This window comes from Neofelis nebulosa, chromosome 15 (assembly GCF_028018385.1).
Source record: "Neofelis nebulosa isolate mNeoNeb1 chromosome 15, mNeoNeb1.pri, whole genome shotgun sequence".
Lineage (NCBI taxonomy): Eukaryota > Metazoa > Chordata > Mammalia > Carnivora > Felidae > Neofelis > Neofelis nebulosa.
In genome coordinates, this window is record NC_080796.1 from 66,985,341 (window position 1) to 67,009,133 (window position 23,793).

The following is a 23,793-nucleotide window of genomic DNA, read 5'->3' on the forward strand; positions in this document are numbered from 1 at the left end:
TGTATGTCTATCCTGTGTGCGGGCCCTAGCTCCAATCCTCCTGTAGTCCCGCTTTCCTCAAGTCACGCCTCTGCTCAAAAATGCACCAAGACTCCCCATTTCCTATGAAATAGAGGTCAAACTCAGCTTAGCATTCAAGGCCCTCTCTATCCGGCTCAAAACAGCCTCACATCTGGCAGAAAACACACATTTCCTGTTTTATCTCTTGGTATTTCTTTGTGCAAAGCAGGCAGCAGTCAAACTGGTTTACTTTCTGCCTGTGTAACTCACCTTGGGTTTTTTTTTGTTGTTGTTGTTGTTGTTCTCCAAAACCTTGTCCTTCTAGAGTCTCCATTTGGCATATCTGACTCTGTAACTCAGCCTGTTGTGATTCTGCTTCTTGTGTGACGTTCTCATGAAAGTCCTCATTTCTTTGGAAAATACCTCCTTGATGGTGCCAACAGGAAATCTCCTGAGTGTCCTATGAATGTCTGCAGCCCTTGTGGTTGGTGAACCCACACGAGCCACAGAGAGTGCTGGGTGGGCATAGGTGATCTTAGAGCAGGGTGTAAGGTTTGCACTGACCCTTGAAGGCTGGGGAAGACGTGGGTTGGCTAAGAGGACAGATGTCATGCCAGGCAGTTGGGGCACGGGATGAGACCATCTATTAAGAATGCACCAGGGTCGGGGTGCCTGGGTGGCTCAGTCGGTTGAGCGTCCGACTTCGGCTCAGGTCATGATCTCACAGCTTGTGAGTTCCAGCCCTGCGTGGGGCTCTGTGCTGACAGCTCAGAGCCTGGAGCCTGCTTTGGATTCTGTGTCTCCCTCTCTCTCTGCCCCTAACCCACTCGCATTCTGCCTCTGTCTCTCTCAAAAATAAACATTAAAAAAAATTAAAAAAAAAAAAAAAGAATGCACTAGGGTGTTCACTTTCCCACTTTGGTCTCACCTTCCAGCATCTTAACACTCTTTCTCCAGGAGTGAGTAAAATTGGTGCATGGTTACCATATTGGACAGCACAGATATAGGTCACTTGCAGAAGTTCTGTTGGACAGCACTGACCTAGACCAGGGGATGTCTCTCGTGGGGCTGAAATCCTGAGGTACATGGGCACAGGGGCAGTTCCCGCATCTATCCCATTAATTTGCTGAACTCTGAGCTGGTAGTTTCTAGTGTGGGGATGGAAATTCAGAGCTGTATAAAACAGGCCTTTTAGGAACTGGTGCTCTTCCAGATCGACCTGCTCTTAGCACTGGGATAGCTAAAGCCCTCTGGAGGCAATCCCCCAGTAAGGAGTCTAGACTCAGTATCTTGGCCTCTGTTGTCTTGAGCCCTCCAAAGGGCTGAAGTGTGCTTAGCGAGATAATGGAAATAAATGATGAAACAGGAAATTGTGACCTCTGGGTAGCTCTTGGTGAGCCTCTGGTGGCTTAGCCGAAGATGAGGTAATGAGCCCAGACCCTTGAAGAAGGCACATGCTCAAGCTGTTGGGATTTCTCTCTGTCCTGTTCCTCGACTCTGGGTCTAGTACATAGAAAGTACAGCTCTTCTTATGGGGATGACTGTTGCCTGTTATATGGTCTTTGCAGGCGCGTGCAGCAACTCGTAAAAATGTGAAGCATGTCGAGACAAGCAAAGCCAGGTTGTGTGGGTAACCATGGACTGTTTTACAAACTACTTTTAGAGATATCCCCTCACTTGCTGTTGATGACTGGTTGATGTGGGTATTACCCCATTTTTCAGGCTCACAGAGGTTAATTAGGGTGGCTGAGGTCCCACGGCTAATAAACAGTAGATTAGGGTCTTGAATTCAGGCCTTACCATGCTGTCTCCACTGCAGTGTCATCGCCCCTTAAATGATATTATAAAAAAACGTTTTCACATACCTTCCAACTTGCTTCCTATTTGTACCTGGTGGCACATGTGGGAACATTTACTAGCCTTCCTACCAAGACACTAACCATCTGTCTCAGCACCATACCCAAGGCCTCAGTATTTTTGCATGTTGTGCAAGGGGCAGAGTTCAACCAGTAACTCTGCTCGCTCCTGAGCCAGCCGCTCTCCTACTCAATGGTGGTAGCTTTGATGGTAGCCCAGGAGCATCACAAGAAGGATAAATGGGAGCCAGAGGAAAATTATTTGGATCGAATATCAGTGCTGTGGTTTTGCGATGTCTTGACTTGAGTGTGGCTTCTCATCACTAGATCAGATAATCCACAGTGGTCCAGACGTAGGCTCCTTCTTGTACGCCTTCCTGAGAATTTTCCCTACCGTGTCGGGGAGGCTTATCCTGCCCTTGATTAGGGCCCAGGACCGCTCCGCGTGTGCCCCGGATGCCGTGGGCTCCCCGCTCATGTTCTTGTTGGGTCGCTCCAACCCCCAGCACTTCTACCCACATCTCACCTGCGTCCTAATGATTCCTCTCCCGCCACATCGTTTGTATCCGCACCCATTCCAGAATTACTCCCGTTAAAGCAGTCCTTTGACCTGCTAACCCCCTCTGCCTAGCATTGCATCGGCCTGTGCTTTTCACAAAGCTCTTAGAAAGAGCTGTTTACTCTTGTGTCTCCACCCACGTCCTTCCACTTTACCACGGCTTTTCCAGCCATCCACCCTTGTGTACGTCTGCACGGCCGAGGCTAGTGGGCAGGGCTCTGTCCTCATCTTGCTGGATCTTGTTTGTTGGATTTCATCAAGCATCAAACGTCGCTTCCCTTGGCTTCCCTTCTGTGTTCCTGTTTGTTCTCCTCTCTCCCTGGTCACTTCTCACTCTCTGTCTTACCTGGAGTGTTTCAGTAACTTCCTAACTGGCTTTTATCCTGCCCTTTTTCTCCCCACAGGTAGCTCTCAGCCCAGCAGTGATAGCAATCCCATTACAACTTCACCCTAGGAATATACCCAAAGGGATTGGAAACAGGAACTGATAAGTTCATGGACACACATGTTCATAGTGTGTTGCCAATAGCCAAAGGGCAGATACAGCCCAACCATCCATTAGTAGATGAATGGATAAATAAAATGTGGTATATCCATGCAGTGGGCTATTACTTAGCCACAGAAAGGAATGGAGTACTGATGCTTGCCACAATGTGGGTGGTCTAGAAAACATGATGCTGGGGCACCTGGGTGGCCCAGTCGGTTAAGCATCTGACTCTTGATTTCAGCTCAGGTCATGATCTCACAGTCTGGGAGTTCAACTCCTGTGTCAGGCTCAGCACTGACAGGGTGGAGCCTGCTTGGGATTCTCTCTCCCCCCGTCTCTGCCCCTTTCCCTCTCACATGCTCTCCCTCTCTCTAAAAATAAATAAACTTAAAAAAAATTATGCTAAGTAAAAGAAGCCAGACACGAGAGATCTCATAGTATAATGATTTCATTTACGTGTAATACCCAGAATAAGTATATCAATAGACACTGAAAACAGGTTGGTGTTTACCCACATTTGCGGGGTTGGGGGGGGGGTGGGGAGAATGGAAGAGAAACTGCTTAATGTGTAGGGGTTTTATCTTGGAGTGATGGAAATGTTTCAGAACCAGAGAGAGGTGGTGGTTATACAACATTGTGGATATATTGAATACCCCTGAATTGTTCCCTTTGAAATATGTACTGCTCATTTTACCTTAATATAAAAGCCAAAAAACCCCTCATCCAGCATGTCACTTGTCTGCAAACACCGTCCACTGGCTTCTAGAGGAAAAGTCCAGGTCCCTGCTCCACTGGCTTCTAGAGGAAAAGTCAAAGTCCCCGCTATCATGTGCAAGGACTTCTCTGGTCGATCCGGCCTCTCCCCCATGACTTCCCCAATTGCAGCCCTTACTGCTTTTCCCTTTGCCCCCTCTGCCCAGCTGCACTGGCCTCTGTGCTGTTTCCCGGCATGCTAGCTGTGCTTCTTACCCCAGGGCCTCTGCACCTGCTGTTCTTTCTACCTGGAATGCTATTCCAACACCCAGTGGCAAGGCTCACTCCTTCCCGGCTCCTTCAGTTCTTTGCTCAGTGAAAATTATAAGTCCCCACCCCTAGCCCCTCCCATCCTCTTTTACGCCTGCATTTTTACTCCTTGCACTCATCTGACATTTTATTTGGTGCTGTTTGTTTTCCATCAGGGGAAACTCCAGGAGCTGGGATTTCGCCTGGGATAGTCACTGTTACATTCCTAGCACGTGGAACTGAGCCTCGATAGTGGCGGGTAGAAGAGTAGTCACTTAACAAATGATTGTCATTGGTTCTGTATGAATAAAACCCGTTCCTTAAACAATCTATAATCCGGGTTTCCCCGCTTTCTTTCCATTATGTGCTAGTTATAAGGACCCTCTGCCTCTTTGTGAGGGATGCTGTGAAATTCATAACCTTTCCCCCCAAGTTAGTTGGTCATGACCTTTAAGTTGCTTGCTAGTTGGTGAAAATGCAGTGTGGTCTGTGTCTACCTTCATTTTGTCTGTCTCATGACTGCAGTTTGGGCGGGGCGGGGAGAGAACGTTTTTCTTCATGGAAGTACTGACCTATTCTGGAAGGAATTCGGTGCCTGACTGTAGCCGAGATAGCGGTACGTTTCAGGGAGGGTAACAGTTACCGCGCTGTCTTTCAGCGTGGCTCTCTTGGTGAGGTTGGATGGAGATTGATGCCAGTGCATGTGGTTCTTCACAGTGAGGGAGTGTGCAGGGCTCAGAGAGCCACTCAGGTTTCAGTGCCTTTGCCGGAGAAGCCTCTTCTTCCTGGCAGACGGGGGCAGGGTCTGCAAGCCTCTTGAGAGGTAGCTTCACGAAAGCTCCTTTGCCAAAAGATCACAACCAGCCCCTCTGCCTTTGTGCCTGGTTGTAAGTAATCTGCCTGACACCCAGGGACGAAGGCAGACATTTCTCTTAGATCTGGTGAAAGGAACAGGTCTTTAACTTCCCAATTGTTCTTAAAAGTGTAACTGGGCACCTGGAGGTCTCCGAGAAGCAGGGTGAGATCGTTCTCCCGCTGGTCCCGCCTTATTGATCGGAGAGCTCACCTTCCTGGGCGGAACAGACGTTCCTAAAAGCTCATGCTGTCTTCAAGACACTGGCTTGGGGTCACCCTGGTCTGTCATCATTTATTCCCCATTCCCATGGTGGGGAGAGGTTGTTGTAAATTACTATTATTTTTTTTAACTTCTGGCTGTAGTGTGCGATGAAACCAAACTTCATCTCCAACCTAAGGGTGCATGTGTGTGTGCGTGTGCATATGTGCATGTGGGCGTGCATGTGTCCTCGGGGGGGGGGGGCACACACTCACATCTGTACACATAACTCATCACTGTGATTCCAAACCAGGAATCCTGTTTCACAGAGATTTTTGTGGCTCTCTAGCTCCTCAGGTCTGTCCCTGCTCTCTAATCCCCTGAGTGGAGCTGGATGTGGGGAGCAGAGGCATATGAAAGGCATCCAAGGTGAAAGTTCTATCCTAGGCTTGCACATGAATGTTGTGGTTGAGGTGGGGGTGTCTGCTGGCTGGCGTTACACACTTGCCATCATTCCTCCAGCATTTTCCACTTCTACCCAGCTCCCATTTGCTTGTTTGCATGCAAATTCCAAGGTTGATGCTCTCCTGGTTTAGAGCCAGCCTGGGACGCTGATTTCAGAGCCTCGGCTCTCCTTAAAGAAGTGGTGGTGGGTGGGGTGGCTCAGTCAGTGAAGCGTCCGACTTCGGCTCAGGTCATGGTCTCACAGTTTATGGGTTCGAGCCCCACGCCGGGCTCTGCGCTGACAGCTTGGAGCCTGGAATCTGCTTTGGATCCTGTGCCTCTCTCTCTCTCTGAACCTCCCCCGCCCATGCGCTCTCTCTCTCTCTCTCTCTCTCAAAAATAAATAAACATTAAAAAAAATAGTAACAGGTGGGCAATTTCTGGCCTTTGCTTCCTAGGTAAAATATTTCAATATAGTTGATAAATTCAGTCGTCCTGTTCTAACTTACCAGGAGCTTGGGTTGGCAATCGTGGTGGTATTGCCTTGTAGTCATATAGAACTTTTAATTTGCAAAAAAACAGTACTCGCCTACCATTCGATTAGGACAGCCCTCAGAGTTAGCTTAGGCAGTGATATAGTGGATCTTTGGTGGGTTTGGGCACAGACAGACTTGATTTGAATCCTGGCTTTCCCAGTTACTAGCTGTGTAAAGTTGAACGCACTACTTAGACCTTCACGAGCCTCTGTTTTCTCATCTGTAAAATGGGAGTAAGTTTTGACAGATGAGTGACACAATCTAATGTAGTTCTTAGATCACCCTGCCCTGAAGCTGTATGGAAGACGAACTTTGCAGGTGGCAAGAGGAAGCCGGTGGTCCATTGGGAGGCTGTTAAGGTGATCCCGGGAAGATATGGTAGGAGCATGGCCCACAGCGGAAGCAGTGGAGATGAGACATGACCAGAATTTTTAACAAATGTTAATTTATTTATTTTGAGAGAGAGTGTGAGCGGGGGAGGGGCAGAGAGAGAAAGGAAAGAGGGAATCCCAGGTAGGCTCCACACTGTCAATGCAGAGCCCGATGTGGGGCTCAATCTCATGAACCAGACCGTGAGATCATGACCTGCGCTGAAATCAAGAGTTGGATGCTTAACCAATGGAGCTGCCCAGGTGCTCCCAAGACGTGATCAGATTCTGGTTCTATTTTGAGGATGGAGCAGAAATGTCTTGTTGACGGTTATGATTCTGAGATGTCTACTGGGAGCAACAAGAAAAGTAGGGGTGCCATCCATCAACAGAAAAGGGGAGATTGTGATTGGAGCAGATCTGAACCAGCACGAGGTGTCAGGGAGTGAAGGTCAAGGACTCTATCTTGGTTTTATTAAGTTTGAGATTTTGATTAGACAGCCAAGTGAAGATATCGAGTAGGTAGTTGGATATGCAAGTTAGATTTGGGAAGGAGATCTGGGATCTCCTGAAGAGATAGAAACTTCAAAGTCATTTAGCACATACATGGTATTTCAAGTATTGAGACTGGATAAGCTCTCCAAGAGTAGTGAGACTAGAGAACATGAAACGCTTCAAGGTGAGGGAGAGGAGACCAAGGAGGGGTGACTAGTGAGAAAGGAGGAAAACCAGGAGAGCGAGGGATCCTGGAAACCCAGTGGTCACGAGGTCAGATGCTGCTGATGGGCACAGGCTGATGGGGACTGAGCGACATGGAGGTCATGAGTGGCCTTCCCGAGAAAGTTTTGTGGGAAGGAGTTGGACAAGTGCCTGACTCCATTGGCCTCACAGGAGAGCAGGAGAGGAACTGGAGATAGAAAACAGAACTGATTTCTTTTTGGATTTTTTACAAAGGCTATCAAATAAATGGAAAAGTACTTGGTAGAGAAAGTGGGATCAAAAAGAAGGGTATTTTTTTTTTCTCCGTATGGGAGAAATAAGGAAAAGTCATGTAAAAAAATTTATAAGAGGAAGAATAAATGATGTTGCTTTTGAGTAAGTGGTAAGTGCTGACTGAAGTCTAGAGCCTGAATGGAGAAGTTGCCCCGGGTAGGAGTACAGGAGGCACTAGACCTTGATGGCAAGGGAAAGTCCTTCATATAACTGCATCCTGACTACAGCGCGTTAAATAGTTAAAGACTTTCATTTTTGTCGCCTATGAGAAGTCAAAAAGGCCAAGTGCAACTGCTCAAGAAGGTTTTCAAGGTTTCAGGCTTTTCTCCTTCTGCGATGCATCCTTAACAGGTGACTTTCACTTTCTTAATACCGAGATGACTGTTTCACCTCCAGGTGTTACATTTTAATTCCTGGTAGAAAGAAGGGAAAAGGTAAAGAGCAACAAAATGTATGTACCTGCCGAGTCTGTGTCATTTTATCCCAAACTTCCCGCTCCCGTCCCTACCCTTAGTGGAATCCCATGTGCTGCCCCTCTCTGGCCACTCTTAGCTGCAAGGGAATCTGGCAGGTGAGATTTTCAACTGGGAGCCCAGCCGTCTAAATTTTGGTTATAGGAGGCAGAACACGGAAGGTCATTGTTTCTTTCAGTTTAAGAAGTTTTTCTAACTGATTTTTTTATTTTTTAAGAATGTAGTAAAAAAACGTATGAAAATTTACCATCTTGACCATTTTTTTTTTTTAATTTTTAGAGAGAGAGAGAGCATGAGCAGGGGAGAGGGGCAGAGGGAAAGAGAGAGAGAATCTTAAGCAGGCTCCACGCTCAGCATGGAGCTCGACACGGTACTTGATCCCATGACCCTGGGATCATGACCTTAGCTGAAATCAAGAGTTGAACGCTTAACTGAATGAGCCACCCAGGCACCCCACTGTCTTGACCATTAAAAAAAAATTTTTTTTTAATGTTTATTTTTGAGAGAGATACAGAGAGTGAGCAGGGGAGGGGCAGAGAGAGACAGAGAGAGAGACAGAGACAGAGAGACAGACACAGAATCGGAAGCAGGCTCCAGGCTCTGAGCTGTCAGTGCAGAGCCCGACGCGGGGCTCGAACTCAATGAATCATGAGATCATGACCTGAATGGAAGTTGGACACTCAATTGATTGAGCCACCCAGGGACCCCGCCTTCTTAACCATTTTTAAGGGCACATTTCAGTGGCATTAAGTACATTCCCATTATTTACCATCATGTGTCCACAGAACTTTTTATGCTGCAAAACCGAAACTCTACCCACTAATTAACAGCTCCCGGTTCCCTTCTTCCCCCAACCCTTGGCAACCACTGTTCTGCTTTCTGTCTCCAGGAATTTGGCTTTTCAAGTTACCTCCTATAAGTGGAATCCTATGGTATTTGCCCTTTTATAAGAGGCTTATTTTTATTGTGGTGTAGCACGAGCCAGAATTTCCTTCCTTTTTGAGACTGAATAATATTCCATTCCAATATATTCCAGTGTAGATGCCACATTACATTTATCCAGTCATCTGTTGATGGGCACTGGACTTTCCTTTATTTTTTGGCTGTTGTCAGTAATGCTGCTGTGAACGTGAGTATACAGACATCCCTTTGAGTACTTACCTTCAATTCTTTGGGGTATATACCTAGAAGTTGATTTGCTGGATTATACGGTAATTCTATTTTTAATTTGTTGAGGAACTCCCATACTGTTTTCTATAGCCAACAGTGCCTAAGCGTTCCAGTCTCTCTACATTTTTGCCAAACTTGTTATTTTCTGTTGTTTTCTTGTTGTTGTTTATTTTTTTGTGTTTTATTTTTTTGTTTGTTTTGATAGTAGCCGTCCTAATTGGTTGGGGTGTCTTCTGGTTTTCAATGGATGGCGAGAGACTTGAAATGGATGGGGAGAGTGGAAAAGGGTAAAAATACGAATAAGAGATCAGAACAGTCTCACTTCTGCTGGGTCAGACATCACAAACCTTTCTGGGGCTCTCAGTACACCCCGGCCCTAACAGGAAGGGGAAGGCAACACGATTTAATGACAAAGAGGTTGTATTGGAAGTTCAGGACACCTGACTTTTTTTTACTCGAGCCTCCACCCCCGCTGGGTTTGGGGAGTATACAGAGCACGCTGTTTACCAGTTTTACCTTCTCTGTGAGGAGGATAATAAAATCCAACTCCCTTCTTCTCACTTCTGTCAGAGCTGAGATATCACACAAGATCGCGCATGCTTTGAGATCTGTGAACCGAAGGCATTCTGGAACTTTAGACTATCCAGAGATAATTTCCGTCCCTGATATGGAAAGGGAAAGTCCCACATGGCAGCTCTTTGTGGCTTCTGTGCCATGGTGGGGCATGTTTTCTTCCGATTGTTAGTCAACGTGTGTCTTTTCCTGTCTGCCCTGGAAGACGGGATGATCCCTGAGAACAGGTGTTGAACATGAGAAGAAAGAGCACAGTAACAACTGTCAATGTTTTGAATGCTGTCTTGTGCTAGTCGCTGTACCAGAGGATGATTGAGGGACATCATCATTGGTCTTCAGAATACTGGCGTATTCAACATTGGACTCCGTTGATTCAGTAAGGAGCTCTTGGGTTGTGACAGGATGTCTTTTTTTTTTTTTTTTTGGATGTATAACACAGCGGTAATAATGAAAAGTGATGGTGACAAAAGCGAACGGAATCCATAGAGAGCTCCGTGTTGCCCCCTGCTGGGATCTCAGAATCTTTCCCGTCAAAACATCATCAATAATGCCCTTGTCCTTCATACTTTTCTCTCGCTCGCTCGCTCTCTCTCTCATAGAGCCCAGGAAGCACACAGTCTTTGTAAGAGTATACATTGTATTGGCCACGTGCCATCCAGACAAGCCAAAAATTACGGAACAATAGGAATCTGTGCCCGGACTATCAGCTAAAAATACCCCATTCCCTCTGCTCTGTTGTTTCCTGCGTATGTTTAAGAGTGTCCCAGGAGGCTGATGAGGATGAAGGGAAAGGAAAACTGACAATTTCAAAGGAAACCGAAACTTTAACTCCCTAAAAGGGAAACATATATTTTCTGTAGGTCTGTTTTCTGTTTGTTGCCATTTTTGCATGCCTGTGTGACAATATGGAAAGTCTGTAATATGAGTTGTGCCACCTTGGCTTGGATTATTGGAATCCGTGCTTTTACCGCAGTCTTTTGCTTTATGGTCTGACTCGTGGACTGCATTCCAGGGTTTGGTAAAGAAGAGGGGAAGGAAAAGAAAGAGCTCCTAAGCAGCAGACCACTGTCTCACACACATTTTCCACACGTTCAGCTGGTTAGGGTACTGGTTAAGGGCTGGAGGAACACATTTCCATCCCTAGTTGGGCCATACGTAACCTCTTCTATTTCTTGATCACTGACCGAGCCTCAAGCTCTGGATGGTTTTCTCAGTAATCTCAGCTTTCTGTGTGATTTGTGGTAGGTCATTGATCCTTCCTTGGCGTTGGTTGCTTTCCATTTATAAAGTGAGGGAGGGGTTGACTGATCTTTTGGGGGGAGGGATTTCACAGTTAGGGGAGCAAGGCAAAAATAAGGATGTCTCAATGCGGGTCCACACAGTGATCAGCAGCCTCAGTAAGAAGCAGTCATCTGAGAGCTAAAATGATAACGGGGCAAGGGTCTGTCCCAAATATTTGCGAGATAATGTCAGCATTAATTAAATAGCAACTGTTGGCTGTGGTTGGTTAAACACGGAGCTGCCGACTTCCTGAACATATGCTGGGTGTTAGGCAATGAAAGTGGGTGTTGGTCAACACTGGTTGGCTGATGTCAATATTTACCTTGAGTTAGGGTTGACCATAGCCATAGTTGCCTGAATGAAATTCACAGTTTCCTCTCGAGTATTTGCCCTTTCATATTTGTCTGTTGGTCCATTCTCCAATAGCATATGAAAGACTTGTTAAATTTTGATTTACTTTGTCATACTAACAAAGAACAAAGCCTTGAGATACACATGAAGTTCTATTTTTGGCTCAGTCAGCTGTCTTGAAATAAATGATCTTATCCAGATATTTACATGGGCAGATTCGGTGAATTTGCTTTCAATAAGGGGAGGTCACAGTTTCTACTTATTGAGAGCGGCTAGTATTGTCCGATACCTCAAATACGTTGTCTTGTGTCATTTCCAGAACATCTTGTAAGATAGTTATGATCTCGTTTATAGATAAGGAAGCGGAGGCCCCAAGAGAGTCTATAACTCACTCAAATTCTCAAAGGCAGAACCAGGATTTGAATCCAGGGTCTATCAGACTTCAGACACCATGCTGTGGTCATTTGGTCTTCCTGACTCTGGAATGGACGCTTTGTAAGGACCAGGAAAGTACTTAGGCCACCATTTCGAGATGGAAGCTGCCCATTGCCAGCAGTAGTTTCGATAGGCGACGAGCCACGTATGTTACCCTGTGCTTCTCGGTGAGCCCAGCGCCTCCAGGACGTGCAGACGTCGTACTTAGCGGTTCTCATCCCATTGTATGGTCCTCCTCACTGCTCCCCAGGAGCCCCAAGGAGACAGAGACTCTGATTGGCTCTGCCCGCCACTTATTGTTTTCCATTTTCTCCCCACTGCAGAGCCTTGAGACTGTCTCCTATAGAAGATCCTGCCACTTCTATTGTCCTCGCAGACTTTCCCACCGCCCCAGGACCATAGGCTCAGTTGCTCATTGTGGTGGTGTTGGCTCAGCCTCAAGGACAGAGACCTTGAGCCAGCCGACAAGGTTGCTTCTGTCACTACTTCTAAGGCCACAAGCCATGCTTTTGCTTCCCAATACTTTTGAATTCTCTTCTCTCACCACTTCTCCTTCAGTTTAGCCACATGGTCTCCCAGACTCCCAGCAGCAGATTTCCCCGACAGACAGTTTTGGCTTATGGCCAATCCCTGTCTCTGTGCCTGGATGACCTCAGTTACCAAGTCAACATGGCACTTAATGAGTGCTGCTATGCTGCCCCCTGGTGGAGAGGGTGGAAACAGTGACGCACAGATGACGGCCTTCTTGTTCAGGAGCCACGCAAAGACCCTCTCCTGCTCTCTCAACCGAAGGTTCGCGTACCTGATTAAAACTAGATTTGGTAGTGCCCGTGGAAAGGCAGCATGGTCGGTAGTTGCCAGCTGTCCGAGGTGAAAATCAGCTCTGCTTTCTTATGTCGCCAAAGAAGTACACAACCAGTTGGCCTCTAGTGAGAACCGGGGGTTTTCCGTATATTTATTTTCTCTGCCCTCCTTCCACTTAATTGTCTATGGTGTGGAAGCTTTGAGAAGCTCCCTGTGAGGTGTGCAGACCTCTGGGTCAAGGCTGATGAAGATCTCGGTCTTTCCAAACACACCCTTTGTTCAGGAACCTTCTGGAGTGTCATAATGGGGGCTTCTCCTTGTATTCTTGCTCAATCCTCATGGACCTCAGGGCCAGGGATAGCTCTCGGTTTGCGTGAGGCTGCCATATTTCACGGTATTGCTGTACATGGGAAGTTGTATCATCAGCCTCAGGGTTGATGTGGGGACGACACAGCATCTAGTGTCTGGGGTCTAGAGGATGATGGAGCAGTGGGCAGGGGGGATGGGTGAGAGAGATTGGAGGAAGCCATGGGCATTCATGGGTGAAAAAGTCAGGTATACTGGGAAGAAAATGAAGCCTCAGTCAGCCTCCTGTTTTTTACCTTGATAGAAAGAGCAAGAAGGCATTTCATCTAACCACATGCCAGGGCTGTTAGGTGAATCCGGACAAATCCCGTGTGGACAGGCTGCGTGCAAACCCTGGCCCGAGGCCCCTTCAGCAGGTAGGAGCTCAGTCCCTGGCTCCGCTGGATTGTCAGGGCTGACCCCCACGTCCACAGCCAGCACCGCCAGAACGCCGATCCTCTGACATTCTCGCATTATTCGCGGCCTTGGTCCTGAACTACTTGTCTAATCCTTCTCTCTCCACACTCCTTTCTCTGATCCTGATTCTCCTGGTCTCTGACACTGTGATTCCTCATTTTTTTAAAAAAATGGATTTCTCTCTCCTATCCATATTCTGCTCTTTTTCTCCATCATCATCATTACACCATTGTAATAGTTACCATTTTATTGAGGATTTACTATAGTGTGAAGCACTATGCTAAGCAGTTTCAGTGCATTCGTTCAATTCATTCTGCTTGGGACTCTGTGAGACAGGTGCTTTTATTATTCCCACTTTATTAGATAGTAAAAAAAAAACAAAAAACCCAATGCCACCATCGCCTGGCCAAGATCACATGGCTAATAAGTGGTGAAGTAGGGACTTGGACCTACGTTTATTTGGTTACATCATTTTGCCTCCTTACCCTGTTTCCACAATGCAGTCTGTGGCTGGGCTTCCTTGGGTCTTCCTGGGTCCAACCCCATTGGCCTACATTTTTGTCTATACCCTGAAAATAGAGACCCCCCCCCCCCGCCAGGTTTCCTAGCAAATGGGGTTCCAGCAGGAATGATCTCATCTTGGAATCAGCGTAGACTTTGCATGCTGCTGTTGGGTCAGAGGGGGTCTCCCAGACATTGCTTGTTCTTAACCTAAATCTGTGGAGGACAGACCCCTTTCAGGGATCCCTTCAGGTACATTGGGGCCCAAGGGCTGAGTAGCCTGAAGGAATCAACTTGGTGCCTAACCCCTGCCTTTCTTCTACATCCCCTGGCAGCCTCTCAGGACCCAGTCATGGGTCCCGTGACATAGCCATCTCAGCTGCCTGATCCTTTTATTTGTTTCTCCTGTGAAAACAGTGCTAGAGAGGTTATCAGAGAAAAATGGGAGAAGGAGCCTATGAATCACACACCTCAGAGTCTCTCTTCTGGGGAAGAGAAGCATCATGAACGAGGCTGAACTGAAACATGGTGAGACAGCCTTTGAGTTCACAAACTTGTTCTACGTCCTCTAGAACTAGAGTGCCTCACAAGTTCATCGAGGTGCTAGATAGAAGGAATATGGCGGTTGCTGGCACCCAGTGAGTATTGGAGAAAGACTCATTCCCTCTTTTTTTTTTTTCTTCCACGGGCTTCTCTCCCGTTGAAGTAAAATAACTTGGAGGCTGAAATATACATCCTGTGCCTCTTTCCTGGTGGCCTTAGACTTGTTCTCGAGGACATTCTCAGGTGTCACGCCTTCATATGGGCTTTTGAAATGCCCTTGTCTCCTGAGCTGCTGAGTAGGGATCCCCAACCCTGTAAAAAAAAAAGAAAAAAGAAAAAAGCATGAATTAGAAAAATGGGAATGAATTAAGAAATGACCCAGCCCTAATGGCTTTCAGACATGCCTTTGGGGCAAATTGTTTTCTTCACGCAAAATCTTTTCTAGAAATATATTCTAGAAATCTGTATGTAAAAATGTAGAAAGATAGGAGAGCATTCAAGTGAGCTGTTGGTTTTAGCTGGAGTGTGCACACAGGTATGTGTTTGTGAGTCCCTACACAATCTCTTTTGGCCTTAGTTTATGTACACATTGATAATGTATGTAATATATGCACGTATATTACATCTATATAAACCTGTGGATGTGACTGATATGGTTCTGGAAAATATTTTGTTTGGAGAATTACCAGAGCATGGCCGTGTCATGCCAGAACACCTTCTGGAGAGAGGGCTGTGTTGGTGCCCAGGTGTGGCCTCCTCATGAGGAGACACGAGGAATAGACATGCCCCTCTGCAGCCAAGAAAGGGGAAGGACAGTGGCTTTCCTGAGGCCCATTGGTAGAGGAAGAACCCTCGGGGCCTGGTCTCGCTGCTCCCATCACCCACCTCTCCTCTTCTCCGCTGTCATCGCAGACAGCCAGCACAGGGCAGGGAGGCGGGAGCTGGGTTGGGCTTCTCTCCCGGGTCCTGGCCCGCGGCAGTGGGACAGTCCCAGGTCTGTGCTCTGTCCCGCAGCTCTGTGAGCAGTGAGCCCCCTGGGTTCACCCCCCCCACCCCACCCCCCGGGCCGCACCGCACTCTTAAGAGACAAAGTCGTGCCCACATCAGGGCAGCTCACGCAGCTAAGGAAGAAGCACTCTCCCAGGACAGGACTCCGGAAACTCCTAAGCATACGTTGCCCCCTTGGGGCAAAAAATATCCCCAATGAGCAAAAGCCGGAGAGGCAGGGTGAGTATGAACGACTAAAACTGGTGCTATCCCTGACGGGTCGCAAAACACTGCACATCCACGTGCTCATACGGTCCTCACTGATCCAGCAACGTGTCGGCATCATGATTGCCTTTTGTATCTGAGCAAACGGGAGCCGCAAAAGATTAAGCGATGGGCCCCCAGTCCTCCTCACTGCTTGGCAGCAGCAGAACCTGCCCACACAGGCTCTCTCACCAAAGCTGAGGGCTGCCCGTCTCCCAGCTTGGGGCTCCCCAAGAAAAGGTGCGAGCGGGACACAGAATGGGATTGCAGCCAGGCCATTTGCCTGCCTGGTAGAGGGCAGGGCAAAGTGCCAGCAGGAGGAAGAGAAAGGGCAGAGGGGGAGGGCAAGACCAAAGATTCTGTGCCCCCCTAAGCCAAGTGGGTGGGTCTCTCCTCTGTGCCGCTCTGGCTCTTGCCCTCCTGTATACCCCGGATACACGGTAGTGTGGTCTTGGTCTAGAGCCTGCTGCCTGCTGGAGACCGGGAGCTCCCCGAGGCCAGGGTGGCCCCACGGACCGCCACATCCCCAGTGTCTCCATGCCAAGGGCGTTCACCAGCCGGGGAAGAACGCTGAACGAGGCTTAGTCTCCGGGATGGGCACTACTCTGGGGGCTTTTCCGTGAGCTGGAGGGTATTGTTCCCATTTCACAGGTGAGGGAGTTAGACGCAAAGAGGAGATAAGGAATCATTCGGAGGGTTTTCACGGGTAGGAGAATTCATAATGGTAGGAAAAGTTGGGAGTTATTATGTCTGCCCAGAAGAGCTGGACGTTTTGGGAAACCTTGTCTAGCTTTCCAAGGGCACAGCCAGCCTGCCAGGCTCTGAACCCAGAGTGAGGTCTCATTAGCATTCAGAGGGGGAAGTGACCGTGGGGGACGCCATCCAGGGCATTGGGAAGAGACAGGCTGTGTTTTAATTACGACCTGGACTTCTGAACAAATCCTTTTCTCTGCTTGTCTGAGCCTTAGAGAAAACAACTTGTGGGAGGTGTGTAGTCGGCAGCTGGGTCCACACTGGTGCCTGTACAGCTGTGTATACATCTGGCACACAGGTGGTGGACTGCATGTGCCTCTTCTCCTTGAATTGCTCTGGGGGTGAGTGGGGGGGGGGGGAGGGGTGGGCACAAGAGTCAAGGTGGCGAGGTGAGCTTGACCTGGTCTTTGCCCGGAGGGGGAGAGTTGGGTGGAGAGAAGGGAGAGAAACAGGGCTGCCCCCCTCTTCCTGGTCTGTAATCCCCCGCTGACCGTGACCATTTGAGCCCAGACAACCCCAGCCACTCCTGAGTCAACATGGCGGGCTTTCTTTGTTGAGCTCACCCTGACCCTCCCGTCTCCAACGTGGGGGAGATTTTTGGAGCGGGGCTGAAATTAAGAAGGGCGGAGAAAGGGGAGGAGATTAACAGGGTGGAAGTTAGACAAGCACAGATGCTACCACCTGCGGCCACAGATTCTCAAGTGCTTGTTGACTCCCTGGGAGCGTTTGCCTTGGGTCTGTTTAACAGTTCATTCCAGGGGAAGGGGAGGAGAAGGAGGGCTTTGGGGACAAAGGGCCTTTGACCGGGTCCTGGAAAAGCATTGATTAGTTTGCTCAGGTTGGCAAACAGTGACTCGGGGCCAGGGATGAACTGGGTGATTTTCTGCCCCGGGGCATGGCAATCCAGCATGGAGGCAGGGAAGCAAAAGCAAATGTTTAAGGGACTGGTGTGGAGAAGGAAAAGGCGGGGCTGCTGGCATCTGGAATTCTGGTTTTGGGCTGTCGTCAGGGGTAAAGGAGCCACGTCAGCCCCTTGGAAGTTGAGAGGCAGATGGGTGTTTCTAAGGTGCTCTTGATGGCCAAGGGTGGGCGTAGGGGCCGATGTGGTGACCCAGGGCCTGGGTTGAGAGACAGCGAGCTCATGCCTTCCTGATCCTGTGCTGTGCTGGAATCAGCTACCGCCTGGCCTCTGTCCTGGGAGGCTGCTCCGTCATGGATTCACCAGAGGCAGCCTCATTCTCTTCCCCAAGCCTTGGCTTCCTTCGCCCGAAGAATCTGAATGGCCTCCGTTTTTCTTTCGCCAATCCATGTGCAATGCCTCTTTGGGAACCCCTCCTTCACTTCCTCTCCACCCTCAAAACGATTCCCTTCTTCCAGGAAGCTTCTAAGACAAACATGCAGACTTCACGTCATAAACCAGTATGGCTTCAGAGCTGGGAAGCGATTGATTGTATTACCAACAAACTGGCTTTATGCCATTCTGTTTTCTGTTCACTGGACATTGCCTTGCACTGTTTGTGTTTTCTGTTTCCCACAGGTAATCCTCTATGGGTAGACATTATTTGATTCTTGTTTGTTTGTTTGCTGTGCTCCACGGGGTTGAGGACCTTGTATAATTTTGTACCGACAATGGTGACCCACACCTAACAGACACCCCGTGTAGACTTGTTTACACACACGAGTGCTGCCCCGGTGGTGGTTTCTTCCCCTCCCAGTTAAGACAGACAGTGGATGGTGTTAGTGCACAGTAGGTACTTCTGAATGAGGGAGGGAGTGAAAAGAAGAGTAGACTGTAAATGAATATCTGAATGAACTTTTGGAATGAATGGGAAAAAAAGAAGACTGAATGACTAAGTGAATGTGGGAAAGAGCTTTTGTGTTGGGATTGGCCACACTGAAGCCATTTTGGTGGTCATCCTGTCTGTAGAAAAATGCCCTTCAGTTACTTCTGTTTCCTCAGCTGCTGCCGGCACGAAGCCTGTTAGCAGAACACAGTGGCCTCGGCTACCTGGACGTGCTCTGAGTCCATTGTGTCTTGTCTTCATGGGGGGGGGGGGGTCTTGGAGTTTTTATACCCTCTGGCCATTTCGTCTTCCTGCCACCATCCCCGCCCTACGCCATCTGAGCTGTCGGTGTCCGTTGACCTCGCTGGATGTGAGGACAAACAGAGAGATCGGTTCGGAGAGAGAGATTCTTTTCTCCCTGTTGTGCTAGGACTTAAAAAACAAAACAACTTTGTTTTGGAGATACAAAAGTGAGTGGTATAATGCATCAATCCCTGAGATGTTTTCAGGGCATATCATCTCTGCGCTTATGCCAAAGGCGTCGATGAAGGCAATTACGTCATCATGAGGCAATTTTAAAAAGAGAGAAGAAGAAATAGATCTGCTGTAAATTTTAGTCTGTCCCAGACTGCCCTGAACTGTTACTGGCCTGCGGTGGGGGGACGAAGAAACAAGTCGCTTTTACTGGGACCTGCCGTGCGGCAGTCCCTACGTGAGGCTCTTTGCACAGGTCGTTTTAGGAGAACAAGTTAGATCCATGGGTCAAATCGCTCTTATGGAGTCTCCACCATGTGCAAGAGGTTGTGGGCTATATTCCACAGGCCTTGTTCTTCAACTACAGGCCGTTGGCAGGAGAAGTTATAAACATAGGAAGATCTCAATGATAAGGCAAGATTAAGATGTTTCAAGTTAGCAGTAGGAAGCAATCCCCGGAAGACTTTTGGAGCTGGAAGGAATTGGCCTAACTCCTTAAGGACAGCCAGGAAAAGAGTGCAAAGGTGGGGGGAATGGCCTGCCCATAGTTGTGCTGACGGTTGTAAGCGTAGCTGGTAGATCCAGCCCGGTGGATCTTGCAGCTTTTTGTGTCTTGAAACATCTCCAGGAAACAACCGAGTGAGCCACTCAGACTGTTCATGGCAGGGTGTTCAAAGGAGAGGCAGTTCCTTCACATTGAGGCAGGGGAGGCTGGCTGGACCCAAGACGGTGGTTGGTGCCTTGTCCTGAGGGCGGGTTGGATTCAGTTAGACCAAACAGAGAAGGGCGGGCTTTGCGGGAGGGTGGATTGGTGTAAATGGTGTAAATATGCCCAGAAGCGAATCAGGCACGGTGTGTTTGCAGGAGTGGAGACATCATCGTCATCATCCTCCTCCTCCAGCTCTGCCCACCAGGAGCCCGGGAGCTTCCCCGTCTCCAGATTCGGGGTTCTGGTCCCCTCCTCTCTGGTTCCCTGCTGCCGTCGTATCAGTGACCCTTGTCTCTGCTCTACCCTTCGTACTACAAAGAGTTGCTTTTCCTAAACAGGGCTCTTACCGTGTTAAAAATTGCTCAGGGACTCTCCACTGCTTGCCACACGCAGTTCAGCCTGAGCGTGTGAGCGGTCACGACTGGCTTCACCTGCCCCCCCACTCTTGAGGCGCCCCACCTCCAGCCTGCTGGAGCACACCTGGGCACTGTTGCGACTTCAGACCTTCACACAGGGGGTCCCCTCCTCCCCACCCCTTTAGGCCGTCAGCCTGCCAGCCTTCCTGTCTTTCCTTTCACCAAGATGCACTGACCTCATGATAAAAGGCAGCTGACTCTAGGCGCCCCCCGATCGGATCGTTCTTGTTTCCTCCTCCGGGTCCCGCCGCCGTCATTTAGATGTGTCCTGTCTCTTCCGTTAGCCTGCGCTCATTTCTGAAAGGGATTTTCTTTTATTCATCTCACGTCACTAGTCCCTACTGCTTTGGTTCGGCATAGACAGACAGCCCCTTCTGTGGCTTGTTGAAATTAACTGAAATGAAATAAGAGCGAAGGCCTGAGAGAGAGCTGCGTTCACCCAACGCCACGCTGGGAAGCTGGGGTGCCATTTATCCCTCCGAAACCAGATGATGTGTCGGCACGCCCTGGCCGGCTTGCTACAGATTCACGTTCTGGGGCTCCCCCTTTTGTGCACTGATGGGAGCGGGCCCGGACATTTGGGTTACTCCCCAGGGATTCTGGGCAGCTGCCTGGCGCTGTGTGTGTAGACCACCCTCTGGGAGGACCATGTCCTAGATGACCCCAGTTACACCCTGGGCATTAGCTCAGACTGTTCCCAGCGCCTCTGCCCCTGCGTTTTGTAAGCCTCTGTGCGTCACTCACCCGAATCCCTTGGTTCGGCCTCCTCCGGGAACCCAGCATCTGGATTTCAAGTGTATTTCGTTCCCAAACATCCTCACCCCGGGGCTTGGAGTCTCGGGTGCTGTTGACCTGAGGCCAGCTGGCCCCCATCCGACCTTTCTCAAAGACCCTGCTTCCCTTTCTCCCCTGCTGCCAGGCTGTTTGCTGTCAAATGTGGGGGCTGCTTCGAGGCCATCGCGCCCAATGAGTTCGTCATGCGGGCCCAGAAGAGCGTGTACCACCTGAGCTGCTTCTGCTGCTGTGTCTGTGAGCGGCAGCTCCAGAAGGGCGATGAGTTTGTCCTGAAGGAGGGGCAGCTGCTCTGCAAAGGGGACTATGAGAAGGAGCGGGAGCTACTGAGCCTGGTGAGCCCAGCGGCATCAGACTCAGGTGAGTGCGGTGCGGGCGGTGGGTGGGGATGTGGGACGCGGTGGGGCGCGGGGGGCAGCGGGGTGGGCTGACGGTCTGGTCTGCGTTGCTTTTGCCCTAGAGGACCAGCCACCGGGGCAGCCCAGCTCCACGGCAAAGCAGCTCTGTGCATCACAGGCAGTACCTTTGTAAAGTTGGCGTGATCTCTTACTGGTCAGGAATTGCCATGGCGATGCCGTGTAACAAATTACCCCCAGATTCCACGCGTCACAGCTGTAAACGCTTACTCATGCGTTCCCAAGCCTCTCGGTTAACGGCAGTGACTCCGCTTCAGGCTGAGGGTCTGCAGCTCGCCTGGGATCTGCTGAGCTCAGCTCTAGGCCGCAGACCAGGCTCGAGTCCGCTCTGCGTGATTCACGCCAGGCTCCAGGCTTGAGAAGCGGCAGGTCCAGGGCGTGGTCTTCTCTTGCCAATGACAAAAGTGCCAGGGGGCACGCCCGACCCTACCTGTGCCTTTCCGGCCTCCGTTCATACCATATCTGCTAATGGTTCACCGGCTAAAGCAAATTAAAAGCTTAAGCCCAAGGGCGCCCGGGTGGCTCAGCCGGTTAAGCGTCTGACCCTTCGTTTCAGCTGAGGTCACGATCTCGAGGTGTGTGGGTTTGAATCCCGCGTCGGGCTCCGCAGCTGGCAGTGTGTAGCCTGCTTGGGATTCTCTCTCTCTCTGCCCCTCCCCTGCTCATGCTGTCTCGGTCTCTCTCAAATAAATAAAACACTTTTAAAAACTTAAAAATAAAAGGCTCAAGCCTGAAGTCCAGGGGAGGAGAAGTACACTACATGCACCTCAGATCCCTCCGCGGGTATAGTTATGTGATAACTGTTCCAGGGTGTGATGAGTTGGAAGCAGTAATTCAGTCTACCATAATCACTGAGCTGCTCTAAGCCTCTGTTTCCTCATCTGTCAAGTGGGAAAGCTGGAATCTGTCTGAGGCTCCGTGGGTCACGCAGAGAAAGGAACTAGAAAATATCTGTACCACGACCCAACCCCCACCCTTCCTGCCTTGGAAGGGTGTATGTGTGTGTGTGTGTGTGTGTGTGTGTGTGTGTGTGTGTGTGTTGCAGGGGTTAGAGGGAGGGTTGGAGAGGTCCTGAGATTGTATACAGCAGGTTTCGGGAAGCCAGAGAAGTTGAACTAAAAGTGTCGAGGCTGAGCACGTGTTCCCCCAGGGCAGCATTTGTCTGGCTTGCCCCCCCGGCCCCTCCAAATCTACGAGAGCCGCATGGCCTTACTAAATTCTTGCTGTCTTGCTATCACTGATCCCAGTGCAATTCCAGTCCCCTCAGCATGGCTGTGACCTCACATCATGCACCTCTTCAGGCTGTCAGGGGGCCTCTGAGACCTCCCACTCTTCGTCTGGACTTTGCTGGATTCCAGCACATCAGTGTCTCCAGCACTCACCCCCACACCTTGAATTTTCATTCCCTCTCTGCCTCTCTCCCGCACTTTGGGGTCTTGCTGGCACATTCTTTCAGCTTCTGTCTCGGGGCTCTTTCACCAAGGAAGACTCTTAATCCCTCGTGCGGGTGAGTTTACCCTTAACTTCTCCTAGGGGGCCACGGATCCCACTTTATTGCAGTTGCCTGTCTGGCTGTTTGTTGTTCTTGCCAAGTGCTAAGCCCCGGGAGGGACAGCATGTGTCTCTTTTTACCACCGTGTCCCCAGGGCTTAGCACAGGCCCGGAACACTGAGGGTGCTCGATCGAGATCTTTGTGAGGGAAGGAATAAACTCATGAAACAAAAGCACTGTGGCAAGACGCTTGAATCCACGGGGTGTGGGGACGGGTGGGGGGCCTCACCCTGGCTGCACCACGGATAGCGATGTGACTTGGGGCAACTTTCTGAACCTCTCTAAGCCTCAGTTTCCACAGCCGTAAAGTGATAATCATGGCTAACTGACAGTTCATGCACACTAAAAGCCTGCTGTGCGGTAAATGCTGGTCCTTAGCGAAAGCCTGCCGGCCTGGGCTCTTCATAGCAGTGTGTTTGCTTCCTGCACCTTCCAGTTGGTTCTTCTCGCCTGGCTCTGCTTGCAGCCTTAAGTAAGCCAACACTAGGACATCCCCACTCCTACTGGGCTTGCCAGTCTTAAGTTTTCCTGGATTTGTTTTCATTTGAAAGCAATTCCTTCTCAGGAACACTGCCACTGACATAATGAGTATCTCCTCTGGGCTAATTGGGCCCATTCTAAACCAAGCTTCGTGGCCTCCACTCGGTATACAAAGGTCAGCTCACCCGGTATTACCCCTTAGGAGTCTTGCTGTGGCCCACCCACTTAGGCCTCCTTCCCGGAATATTGCAAAATCTTCAAATTCCCAAAGGGCTTAGGTGCCATGGTGATCAGAATGCCAGCATGACTTCATAAAGATAGGCACATCCAAAGGGACATACCATTCTTTCTCACATGGAAAGAAATGCTGTGGTCGAGCCTTTCTTGGTACGTGGGGCTTGACGATGAATTTATCCAGTTGGCCCCTGTGTTAAAGACTCACAGATTTTAATTGGCTCCAGACTTAGTACGAGGCATTAAGGTATCGTGTCCCCACCCCACTCCCCACGCGAAGACAAAAAAAAAAGAAGCTGGGTCTGAGCAGCGTTAATAGAAGTATAACTTCCAGGGGCGCCTGGGTGGCTCAGTCGGTTGAGCGTCCGACTTCGGCCAGGTCACGATCTCGCGGTCCGTGAGTTCGAGCCCCGCGTCGGGCTCTGGTGCTGACGGCTCGGAGCCTGGAGCCTGTTTCAGATTCTGTGTTTCCCTCTCTCTCTGCCACTCTCCCGCTCACGCTCTGTCTCTCTCTCTCTGTCAAAAATAAATAAACATTAAAAAAAAAAATTAAAAAAAAAAAAAAGAAGAAGAACTTCCAGAGCATGGGAACTACAAGACAGCCATTTTCTGACCCCACTCTCAGCCATATGTTCAGTTCTGAGCATTTTCTTTTGAGGCTGATAATGACAAAGTAGAGCTTTCTGGTTGATCTGTGTACAGATTCATTCAGTGGATGTAGGCTGAGTGTTTGCCTTATGC

General features: G+C 49.4%; 1 protein-coding gene and 1 long non-coding RNA gene across 3 annotated transcripts in view; one reads left to right on the top strand and one right to left on the bottom strand.

Annotated features, from left to right (window-relative positions):
• LMX1A (LIM homeobox transcription factor 1 alpha) overlaps window positions 1-23,793 on the top strand; it is a 163,722-nt gene that overhangs the window by 91,311 nt on the left and 48,618 nt on the right. For both annotated transcript variants that reach the window (XM_058701783.1, XM_058701782.1), the window contains exon 4: window positions 20,499-20,731. In XM_058701783.1, the coding sequence (XP_058557766.1) occupies window positions 20,499-20,731 (233 nt within the window). The remainder of the gene's footprint in view (window positions 1-20,498; window positions 20,732-23,793) is intronic.
• On the bottom strand, window positions 13,547-20,529 carry LOC131496318 (uncharacterized). Its single transcript, XR_009254433.1, has 3 exons — window positions 20,324-20,529; window positions 19,756-19,973; window positions 13,547-14,504 (listed from the first exon to the last, which is right to left on the bottom strand). It is a non-coding gene; the product is annotated as an uncharacterized LOC131496318 (long non-coding RNA).